Source organism: Salvia hispanica, chromosome 6 (genome assembly GCF_029641045.1).
Source record: "Salvia hispanica isolate PSC_SH4W2 chromosome 6, Shi_PSC_v1, whole genome shotgun sequence".
Classification (NCBI taxonomy): Eukaryota; Viridiplantae; Streptophyta; class Magnoliopsida; order Lamiales; family Lamiaceae; genus Salvia; species Salvia hispanica.
In genome coordinates, this window is record NC_142697.1 from 33,926,822 (window position 1) to 33,939,083 (window position 12,262).

The 12,262-nt window shown below is 35.1% G+C and overlaps 1 protein-coding gene across 2 annotated transcripts; it reads left to right on the top strand.

Moving 5' to 3' along the window:
• The first annotated feature begins 17 nt into the window (after positions 1-17).
• Positions 18-6,822, top strand: LOC125205944 (uncharacterized). 2 transcript variants are annotated; one of them, XM_048105168.2, is made up of 6 exons: positions 18-777; positions 871-1,014; positions 1,713-1,784; positions 2,056-2,127; positions 3,694-5,691; positions 6,441-6,822. In XM_048105168.2, exons 1-6 carry the CDS (start codon positions 81-83, stop codon positions 6,482-6,484), a joined length of 3,027 nt encoding a protein of 1,008 aa, XP_047961125.1. In that variant the 5' UTR covers positions 18-80; the 3' UTR covers positions 6,485-6,822. The 2 variants fall into 2 exon arrangements, with proteins under 2 accessions (XP_047961125.1, XP_047961123.1); XM_048105166.2 differs by lacking the exon at positions 6,441-6,822 and adding an exon at positions 5,764-6,362 and having other exon boundaries at positions 20-777.
• Positions 6,823-12,262: the final 5,440 nt, after the last annotated feature.

Here is a 12,262-nt window from a genome sequence, read left to right on the forward strand (position 1 = left end):
CAAATCTCCAAAACTTTGTTTCAACTTACCAACAATCTCATCATCATTAACAAAACCAAATTGCAATTTCCTACCACTTTATGGGGACCTCTTTCTTACTCCCTTTCCCACTCAAACTTTTAATTACACTAAACATCTTCTCCACCTTCACCTCATGTACAACTTTAACCACTGATCAAGATGCTCTTCTTGCTTTCAAAAATTCCACTATAGACGCAAATGGAGTCTTGACCAACAACTGGCTCACCAACACCTCCATCTGTGATTGGGCCGGGGTCTCGTGTGGCCTAAAACACCAGAGGGTCACAGCCCTCAACCTCTCCAACCTCGCCCTCCACGGAAACCTCTCCCCACATATTGGGAACCTAACATTTCTCCAGTCCTTGGACATCAGCTACAATAACTTCACAGGTGTCTTACCAACTGAGCTGTCCAAACTACACCGTCTGAAGCATGTAAACGCGGCATCTAACAACTTCAGTGGAGAAATACCAAGAGGTATCCTCACAAACATGTCTACATTGGAAGCAATAGATCTGAGATTTAACAAGCTATCGGGCGAGCTCCCAAGTGATATATGCAACAATACTCCGAAATTGAATGGGTTATATCTCAAAGATAATCAAATCTATGGCAAAATTCCAACGAGTATATATAAGTGCAAAGAGATGGAAGAGTTGAGCTTGTCAGGAAACCAATTCAATGGCAACATACCTACTGAAATTGGGAATTTGAGCATGCTTACTCTTTTATATATACATCATAACGATCTCCAAGGTAATTAGGCTAATCTGTGTTTTATTAATTCAAGGGTGGTTTCACATTAACTTGAAGATTTTAATTTAACCTAATTTCCCCATCTTATTATAGGAAATATTCCATCTTCTATCTTCAACATTTCCTCGTTGGAGTACATAAACCTTGAAGGCAATAGTCTCTCTGGAAGTATACCCACAAATTTGGCCAATTTACTTAACCTCCAAGCGTTGTATCTTAATGACAACAACTTAACAGGTACATAATTCTGTGTTAAAAATGTTTTATCCCACTTTTTTATATATTTTGTTTTATCAACAACCCAACACTAAAATTCCTTCCTTCGTTACATTATTCCACATTCCATAACATTTTTTTATCTCATTCCTTAACAATATGCACAGTTTATATTCTTTCACTCGACTCTTTAAAGGTCCCACTATTTTAATTTACTTTATGAAATCTAATAATTGTTTTTTCAAATTTTTAAAATACATTTAACTTTTCATTAATTAATATTCACATATAATTTTAATTAAAATTAATATTTCCAAATTCAACCTAACTTTAAGTATGGATCAATATCAAATTATAGTTTTATCTATGGAAACACTTTATTCTCACTCATGCTTTCTCGCATCTCTCATAATTTATTGTTTTTATTTTAAACTTTAACACATCATATTTTAAATTTTGCATCCAAAAGAAATGGAGTATTTTTGGCATAATATTACTCTTAACTTTAAACTAGATCTATGTAAGAAATTTTGACCTTTTTCTTTTTCATTCTACTATTCCTTATTATGTCTATTACATGGTGCATCCGCCAGTGGGGGTGACATCATTTCCCATATAGTTATGGATTGATGTGACATATTATTGGCGTTGCAATTGTTCAAACTTTGCAGGTTGTTTCTTAGCATATGGAGTAATTAGTAGCACACGTTAATGGACAGGTAGTATACCAATGGAGATTGGACATCTTGAGTTCTTGAGTTATATGTACCTTTATCAAAACAAATTGACAGGTATGATTTGATCACTTTCCACAACCCAATTCGAATTTGTATGTAATAAATTTAAATCCTATAAGAATGTCACAATTACTCCAATTAGCCTACACAAAATTCTGATAAATCTTAAGCTTAAATTTGTTTCCAATTGTACATGCTTTCAGTAGTTTCCTCATTCATCATGAATCTCAACATCCACTATATTTGGATTCTTTGGTATAATTTCACACTTTCAGCAAGTTTTCAAATTGATCTAAGTAACTTTGTTAATCTTTTATTTATCTAGGTTACATACCAAGGCAAATCGGGAATCTCTCGTCACTAGTAGAGCTGGATGTTGCTTTGAATAAGTTGGAGGGTATGTTCATAAGCTACATTGTTAGTTTAGTATATCTCATAATCACAATAAACGTTACTAAATATATTATGTGGTGTGTAGAATAGAGAGTGTTAGTACACCCATATCTTTCATCTTAATTTCTTAAAATTAGTCCATCTTCAATTTTTTAATCTCCGCCTCCTATAGTGATCATATATAATTTGACAAGTTAATCGGTCCTTGATCCTTATTATTCTTCAGGAAAATGTATGGTCTAAGTTATTCTGTTTAAATCTATCCCAAGCATTAGAGTCATTGAATTGATGTAGGGTCAGTCAATGTTTGCAACATTCGTCAATAAAACTCGAATAATATTCATCTTGGCTACTGGCTGGTTCGACATTGGAATCGAGATGTGTGGTTCATAGTAGAGGTTCATTACTACTATGCTCACTCCACCGAACCATACAGCTGGTTGTAAAAATACTCTCTTTCAAAGAAATTATATCTCATGGTAGTGAAATTTAGACAAATTTTTGGTTCATATCATCTATATACCTGACAAGCACACTTAACAACGCATGGAGAAAATTTAAATCGTCCATGTTTAGGGATGCGGACAAAAATAGAGCAATCATAAACTTTGGGTTTTAGGATAAGGGCAAGTTGTATTTTAGCCGGAAGGAATTAGGAGAGGAGTTTGAAGGTTTAAATTTTTTTTTCTTTTCAAGTATTCCTTCCGTCCAATAAAAGATGTCTCACTTTCCTTGTTAGTTTATCTCATTAAAGATGTATTCTCTTTCACATTAATATAAATATTACATTTTCTCTTTTCACTTAACACACAAAACAAAACCTCATAAAATCTCGTGTCGTTCCACAAGTGTGACATCTCTGTGAGACGGAGGGAGTAATTTTTAGAATCTTAAGACAAAATTGAAAAGTTTCAACACCTAGGGAACCTGGATACAAATATCTAGAAGTTAATGGACTAGATATAAGTATGCCAATATATGAGGGGCTTTTTGCAAAATTGAATGGAAGGAAGAAACCACCTTCTTCCCTTCCAAATACACTCGCCGCTGCCCTTCTTTTTTGGACGGCGATTTCTCCATTTCGGGCGGTATTGGTTGACAACGTTGTGAGTTGTTTCAAAAACTTCAAGCTCTGTCTCCTTCCACTATCTTCCCCGATTGGATGACAACTGTCTCCTCCAATTGGTATGTTTGTTGTAAATTCGAGCTTTTTTTTGGTCTCTCTGTGAGATAAATCCATAGATTTTGTCGATTAAGGTTTCGATTGATTTACTATTAGTGAGAATTACAATTGATTGAGAATAATTCATCAATTGAACCTGCTCTGTTACCATTTTAAGTGATGCAGAGACTATTAAGAGATATTAGCTTCATATAAAGAGGATTTACTGTATTCACTTTTAGTATGTTTTGTTGCACATTTTTAGAATACTTTAGAATCATTTACATCATTTTATTGCTCTTCAATAATACCATGGCTTGAAAGTTGAAATTAGACCAATGTTCCAAAAATGGTGAGTTGGTGACTTTGAAAACTAATGTATCAAATTTGAATAATTACCAACTGTAGGTGAGTTGCCGGAAGAGCTTGGTAATCTAGCAAACATCGAGTTCTTAACAGCATCCTTCAATGATTTGTTGTCCGGTCCCATCCCCTCTTCCATATTCAACTTATCAAATTTGGTGATACTCTCTCTTCAACAGAATCAGTTTTCTGGTAGTCTTCCTTCAGACATGGGGATCTCACTTGTGAAGCTCCAACAACTTTATTTATTCTATAACAGACTCACTGGCGAAATTCCGGCCTCTATCACCAATGCTTCTCAGCTTACTGTTGTAGAATTGAACAGAAACTCGTTCACTGGTCCCATTCCCAATTTTGGTGATCTAAGACAGCTGAAATCCCTTCGCCTTTGGGAAAATAATCTAACTGGAGTAGACTCTCCGAATCAAGAATTGGAATTTCTCTCTTCATTAACAAACTGCCGAAGTTTGCAGCACTTGGAAATTACCAACAATTCGATGATGAACGGTATCCTTCCAGCTTCCATTGGGAACTTATCTGCTTCTCTCGTCAACTTTGAAGTATCTAACTGCGGCATCAGAGGTGTAATTCCTCCTGAAATTGGAAATTTGAGGAGTTTGCGGATTTTGGATTTATCCATGAATCAACTCACAGGATTCATCCCAGCACCAATGGGAAAACTGAATGCACTTGGAATATTTTATCTTTTTGATAACCAGCTACAAGGAAATATCCCTCGTCATCTTTGCCAAAACAGTGCTTTGGTGGATTTAGACTTGAGTGGTAATATGTTCACGGGTTCAATACCTGAATGTTTGGGTGGACTTAAATCTCTTCAGACAATCTCTTTTGCATCTAACAAGCTCAATTCCACACTTCCATTCAATTTTTTTAACCTTCAAAAGCTCATAAGTCTAGACTTGTCCTCAAACTATTTCAGTGGTCGAATTCCTGATCAAATAGCAAATTTGAAGGCTATTGACACCCTAGACCTGTCTTTTAACAACTTTTTAGGAAACATTCCAAACACACTTGTTGGTTGCCAATCTCTTGAGTATCTGCTTTTGGCAAATAATATGTTGAATGGTTCCATTCCCTTGTCTTTGGGAGAGGTTAAAGGGTTGAGGGAGCTTGATCTTTCTGGTAATAATCTCACTGGTTTGATACCCAACCCTATTGCAAAGCTCGCTCTCGAATCTTTCAATGTTTCGCACAACAATTTGCAGGGAAAGATTCCGGAAGGGGGTTGTTTCGTTAACTTCACTGCTGAATCTTTTACTCAAAACCCTGATCTATGTGGTTCAAAGAAATTCCAAGTGCCACCATGTGGGAGTGGAAGGTCAAGATCGGAAACAATTGCTCTGATAATGAAGTATGGTGTGCCTCCCTTCGTTGGAGCTTTGATTTTGGTACTAATCATAATTTTCCTCATAAAGAGACGCAGACGGAAAAATGTGCCAGCTCCTGACGTCTCATCAGTGGGAGCTTCGTGGAAGATCGTCTCAGAGAGGGAACTCATGCAGGCGACAAGTTCTTTTAGTGAGATGAACCTACTCGGAAAAGGGAGCTTTGGTTCAGTATTCAAAGCAATTCTTGCGGATGACACAACTGTAGCAGTGAAAGTGTTCAACTTGGAATTGGAAGGAGCGCTCAAGAGCTTCGACACAGAGAGTCGTATACTTGGCACTATTCGACACAGGAACTTGATCAAGATACTTGGTTGTTGCAGCCATGAGCAGTTCAAGGCCTTGATTCTGGCGTACATGCCTAACGGGAGTCTGGAGAAATGGCTGCATTCTGATGTATATGTTTTGGATTTGGTGAAGAGGTTGAACATAGCCATAGACGTCGCGTCGGCCTTGGAGTATCTTCATCACAATCACACTTTTACGGTTGTGCATTGTGATATAAAGCCGAACAATGTGTTGCTTGATGAAGATATGACTGCGCATGTTGGTGATTTTGGCATTTCGAAACTTTTTGAGGATCGGGAAGCTGTGATTCATACTATTACTATGGCAACTATCGGTTATGCAGCACCAGGTAATCTTTGTAACTTTAAAATCTTATATTTCAAATTTTCAATGTCTATAACTTTCTTTTTCTCGTGAATAGAGTATGGATCAGAAGGAATAGTATCCACAAACGGGGATGTATATAGTTTTGGGATATTGTTGTTGGAGATTTTTACGAGTAAGAAGCCAACAGATGATATGTTTAGAGGGGAAATGGGCATAAAGGAGTGGGTAGGCAAAGCATTAGAAGAAAATGGGATAAGTGAAATTGTCGCTTCTGGTTTGCTATCAAGAGCAGATCGGCATTTCCCTGCAAACGAGCAATGTGTGTCGTCTATTTTTGATTTGGCAATGAAATGTTTGGCCTTTTCGCCCGGGCAAAGGATCAACATGGTGCAAGCAGCAGCTGCATTACAGAAGTTCAGAGCTGTAGTGGAAGCAGCCAACAAGAGACAAAGGAGATCTTGAAATAGTATGTATAAATATTGTAGGGGTGACTAATATATCAGGAGAAATAGAAATGCTATGCTACATATCATATATGGATGTGACTGCCAATCTCGATTAGTCCATGTTGGAATATTATATATCATCTGATTGTGTGTTACAACTTCAAAATTTTCTGTTACAAGATGTTTTCGTACTTTGGTTTGCTGATCAGAGATGGTAAATGTCTCATATAAATATGGCTTTTAATTATATTGTTGGTCTTGAATGATATGCTCAGAACTTTAGCATGAACAAAAAAAATGAAAAATCTGTTTTTTGTACATGTAGAACAGAGGATAGAGTGCATTCCTCTTAGGGCATTCACAACATAGCCAGCATGGATGGTTGCTAGCCGAGGCCCTACTGCAGAGTCGCCTCTATCTGGGCTGCCGAGATTTCAGCCCTAGCACGGTGAGTGGTCAGCCGGACTGCTCGGTTATTTCATTGCGCTACTGTGACCGCTGTGGTTATCGGGATGGAATTTTTCTCCTTCCTTAACATTTTTTTGATTTTATTAATTTAAAACTATTGGTTTCTCTCTGTTTTCTGAACTATGTTGAGTTAATTATGTTGTGTGTATATTAATTGAATTTGTATGCGGTGTTTATCCATTGCATTAAAATACTGACACTTCTGCATTATACATTTGGCATATAATTATTCCTCCGTATTATTTCGACTAACGTACTTGGTTTTTTTTCAATACTTGGCACAACAAAAGTAATGTAGTTTTCTACGTGGTTTGTTTTATCTTACTTGCCATGAATAGAAAAGGTGGTCTTAAAATTATAAATGTTACAAGGTTGTCCACGTAGTGCTATTTTGCTGAAAATAACTTATTTGGATCGGGTTGGGAAATAACAGAGAGGATGTAAAGTTTGTGATTTTTGACTCAATAAGAATTTTAAAATATGCTACTATAATAGAAAGTAAATTAAAAAAGTTACTGAAATGTTGGCTTACTTTTACGGAGTATTAGTTTTATAATAAAATAAATCATCGATCAACTCTATGTAACCCTCTCTGGGAGGGAACGCTTGCAATACCTTCCCCATTCCGTTCCGACGTGACGAAATGCATCCCTTGCATTGCGAATGCCATATCTTTTGCACTCGTTCAGTGGATAGTCTCTATTTAGTGTTGTGTCAAATTGAAGTTGATGGATCCGATAATGGTGATAATTTTTCCAACACTATCATAAACTAAAATAAGATTAGCCTATTGTGAAAGGCAGAAAGGGTATATTCCATGTAGTCTCCTTTGTAATGTTGAGTTAATTTTATATGCCACTACTTAAGTGGCATAGTATTACTTAAGTGAAGTAAGTGGGTTAATTTTATATGCCACTACTTAAGTGAAGTAAGTGGGATTATAATAAGTTCCACTCCCAAATTACAAAGGAAAATGCTTATGGCTTACCTTGTAAAAAACACTAATGATCTTTAATTACATATCTAATTGTGGATTGCACGTGTGCCTACCTAATTAATCATCTTTTTGGAAAGACATGTCTTATCTTGGTGAACCCAAAATTTTGTTGTCGGGAAATTAATCTCAACATATTTGTAATTTTATTTTAATACAGTTTTGAAATTTTTTGTTATACTAATATCTTTCGATGGAGCTTCTTTCATGTGTATATCGATAAGAAAATTGCTCATACTTACAAGTACCAATGTGTTTATTTAAATACGCACTCCGCTTAGTCTTATTCTAATTAATGGATATAGTTTTTGAGTCACACTCTAAATGACAAATTTCTAAAAACAACAACACTATTCTCTCTCTGTATATCTTATAAATAACACTACATAAAATCTCGTTTCAAATAAGTTATGCTTAATTTGGATATAGGTGTAAAACTTGTAATATTCTGACATTTTTTTTTTATCTTTTACTATTTAATAGTATATGCGTTTAAAATTATTAATAGATTTAATGCATTATTTTGTGTTTATGTATCTACATGGAATATATACCCTTTCACAATAGGCCAATCTTATTTTCGTTTAAGACAGTGTTGGAAAAATTAACACCATTATCGGATCCATCAACTTCAACTTGACACAACACTAATTAGAGACAATCCACTGAATGAGTGCAACTTATGGAGTGTTCGGTTGGCAAGACTAAATCTCATGATTAAATATGTATCATGTTTGGTTCATAAGATTGACCCCCTCAACTTAATCCTAGATGGATAGTCTCATGCTAATTAGTCATAGCCTCCCCCCTCCAATTAAAATAATCCTACAACTTAATCCTAGATGGATAGTCCCATGATAATTAGTCATGACAACCGAACGCCACCTTAGAAACCGAACGCCACCTTAGAAGACAATTATGGCATTCGCAATGCAAGGGATGCATTCCGTCACGTCGAAACGGAATGGGGAACGTATTACAAGCGTTTCCTCTCAAAAAAGGGTTACTTAGAGTTGAATCGATAAATTGGTTAAAAATTATATTTTATTGTATATAATAGGGGTGTATTAGGGTCCTCGCAGCTTTTTGGCGTTAAGCTTCAAACAGATTACAATCCTTAGATCTTTGGATTGGATGTTTGTGATAAACTACATTATTATACTAAATGTCTAAATTATTAGTCGGTGTACATTATTAGGATGAAAATCTACATTATTAGACTATAATGCTACATTATTAGAATGAAAATCTACATTATTAAATGACGCGTGACATTAATCTAACTCTTAGATGACAAAATTGTGGGGCTGAGATTCAGTTGAATATTTGAACATTATATAGAAAAAGAATATGAATATATCTTGTATATAATATATAGTATTAGAAAGTAAGTTTTCAAATACTAGAAATGCCTTTTTCTTAGATAGGATTTTCAACTTTAATATTCGCATTTTTTAAAATAGGATTTTCAAGTTTAATATTCCTTATGATTTTGATGTGGTTTATAGTTAATGAGAGTTTTTATATTTAATAAGAGTTCTTATTGCTCTATATAAATTCATTGGATTTTAAAGAAAGTCAATGCTTAGTCTAGTAAATAAATCCAAGAGGTTAATAGAATATGAATCTATGTTTATATATTGGTTAGTAAAATAAGTCAGTAAAATATTAGTGCTATATATATTATTAGAAATGAGTCACTCATCCTTTAAAAGGTCTTATAAGGGGGAGGGTTGTCCATACTTTTATAGGTGAATTAGGATCGTTACCAAGCCGATGTGGGACAAGATATTAGAATTTTAACACGCCCCCTCACGTGTGGGACGGAATGACATATCGGACTTCCATCACGTGGGTAGGCAAGAGAAGAAATTAAGATAAATCCATCATCGGCTTGGTCCCGCTCTGATACCATATTAGAAATGGGCCACTCACCCCTTAAAAGGCCTTATCACTCTTCCGCATATCACTCTTATCTCCCGATCTATTTCCTCTTTGTTCATAATGAACAAACGTAGTGATTTGTTGCCGGAGAGTTCTCCGATCGACTCACCGCCAGCGGAAAAAGTGTTTGATCTCCTCTCAGTTTTTCAGTTTCCTCTCATCAATCTCTGTTTTTCATTTCAATCCAAAATCGGCTTGGGCCCGCTCTAATACCATATTAGAAATGGCCACTCACCCCTTAAAAGGCCTTGTCACTCTGCCGCATATCACTCTTACTTCAAGATCTATTTCCTCTTTGTTCATAATGAACCAACGTAGTGATTTGTTGCCGGAGAGTTCTCCGATCGACTCACAGCCGGCGGAAAAAGTGTTTGATCTCCTCTCAGTTTTTCAGTTTCCTCTCATCAATCTTTGTTTTTCATTTCAATTTTGAATCAGTTGATTTGAATCTCAGCGATCTGATTTTTTTTTCTCATTAAAGTTGCTCTGATACCATATTAAAAATGTGACACTCACCCCTTAGAAGGCCTTATAAGGGGGAGGGTTGTCCATACTATTATAGGTGAACTAAGATCATTACCAAGTCGATGTAGGACAAGATATTAGAATTTTAACATATATGCCTAAATAAGGGATTTATATACTACACTCTCTGTCCCATTGGAAATGCAACGTTTTCCTTTTTGGGTTGTCCCACTAAAAATGAAACGTTTCCTAAAATGGAAGCATCAGTCTCTCTACTTTTCCCTCTCTTATTTTACTCTCTTTTCATTAACTCACAAAACAACACTGCATAAAATCCCGTGCCAAAAACTATGTTTCATATTTATTGGGACGCAACGCAGGGAGTATTTATCAGCGCACAAAGTAGTGATTTTATTGACATTTTTTTATAAAGAAGCAAAATGCTCAAACTATCGAAGATAGTGAGCTAAAGTTCAACAAAAGGTTGTTTGCGGTTAAAATTATATAATTATATTTATAATAATTTTAAAGCATTATTTATATTTATTTACTGAAACATGGATTCACTAGATAGTGTTGGAAAATTATCACCATTGTTGAATCCATTAACCAACTTGACAGAAACGTAAACAGAGACCATCCATCCACCGAGGGCCAAACTATTTCCATGTAAGGCTATCATTATTATTGAGAATTGAGAATCATCTATTTTATTACCTTATAAAATACTGTTTAATACTTACTATCTTCGTCCACCAAAATTTGTCCCTATTTAATCCGGCACGGATTTTAAGAAATGAAATAGAAAATGAGTTGAAAAAGTTTGTGGATTGTGAGTCTTATTTTTATATATTAGTTTTATAATATAATGTGAGTAGGAATGAGTTAGTGGAAGATGGGGTCCACTACCAAAAATGGTAAAAGTGAAATGAGACAAATTTTAGGGGACGGACGGAAATAGAAAAATGGGACAAATTTTGGTGGACGGAGGTAGTATTAAAAAGTAAAAAAATAAGCAGATTTTTCTTAAAATTAAAAACACTTCAACTAGAATTGAACTAACTGATTCTTTCATAGTATTTCCTTAACAAAAAAAAAATCAATCAATGAAAATCCGTAAAATTAAACTACTGCTGCTATGGTAAACCAAACTATCACATGCAACGTAAAATATGGTCATGCAAAGTCTAAAATATTAAACCTTAAAAAGTTAATAAATCTGCAGATTTTTCTTCAAATGAGGAACACTTTTAATACTCAATCAGCAGATTTTGAAATATCACCATCGACTGTTTAAAAAAATCTAGTTCTGTCACTAGGCAACGACAAAACAAAGAAGAAAAGTACTAGTGAATGCCGATATAGGGTTGAGAAAATTAATAATTTCATATTTCTTCTCAATGCAGAAAAACTAAATAACATTTCTATTTATACGAATATTAAACCTTATACGATTCGACTCTCTTGAAAAAAAAATGTCGATGAAAAACCCGAGAATATACTATTCTATCCAAGAAAATTACTACCTCCATGACTCACTTTTCTTTTTGGTTTGTTTAAATCAAGATGACCCAATACTAAAAATAGAAATATCTTTCTATCTACTTTATTCTCTCTCTTTTCCTTTACTCTCTCCAATCTACACATAAAATAAAGTTGCATAAAATCATGTGCGGCCAAGAAATGGGGCATTTTCCTTGGGACGGAGGGAGTACATGAGAAAACCTCACAAAAAAATTTGATAGTTCTATAATACTCCCTCCGTCCCATTAAAAATGAAACATTTTTCTTTCCTATAACAAATGAAACGTTTCCTAAAATGGAAACAATGTCATCTCTACTTTTTCATCTCTATTACTTTACTCGTTCCTCGTCAACTCACAAAACAACATTACATAAAATCCTGTGCTGAGAAACAAATGTTTCATTTCTAATGAGACGGAGGGAGTATCCTTTCGAACATTCGGGTGGCGTGCGGACATCCTCGAGCTGTCGACTGGTCTTCGAGTTCTGACTCTGTCTTGGGCTGGACTTGGCTGCTTGGAGTGGAAGGGGCCGTGGTGTTTGGTGGGTTAGCTAATGGGCCCGTATAAATTATAGAAGTACTCAATATAGATTACTTTTTTATTATACTTGCTTCAACTCCTAAATCTTTTTTAACATTTACTCTAAAACCTTATTTTTTATGTGAGAGAATATGGACTCGGATCAAGTTGTGATTCTTTCTGGAGTTTACCTTCATAATTGGCCATTTCACCTAATCAAACGTACACTTA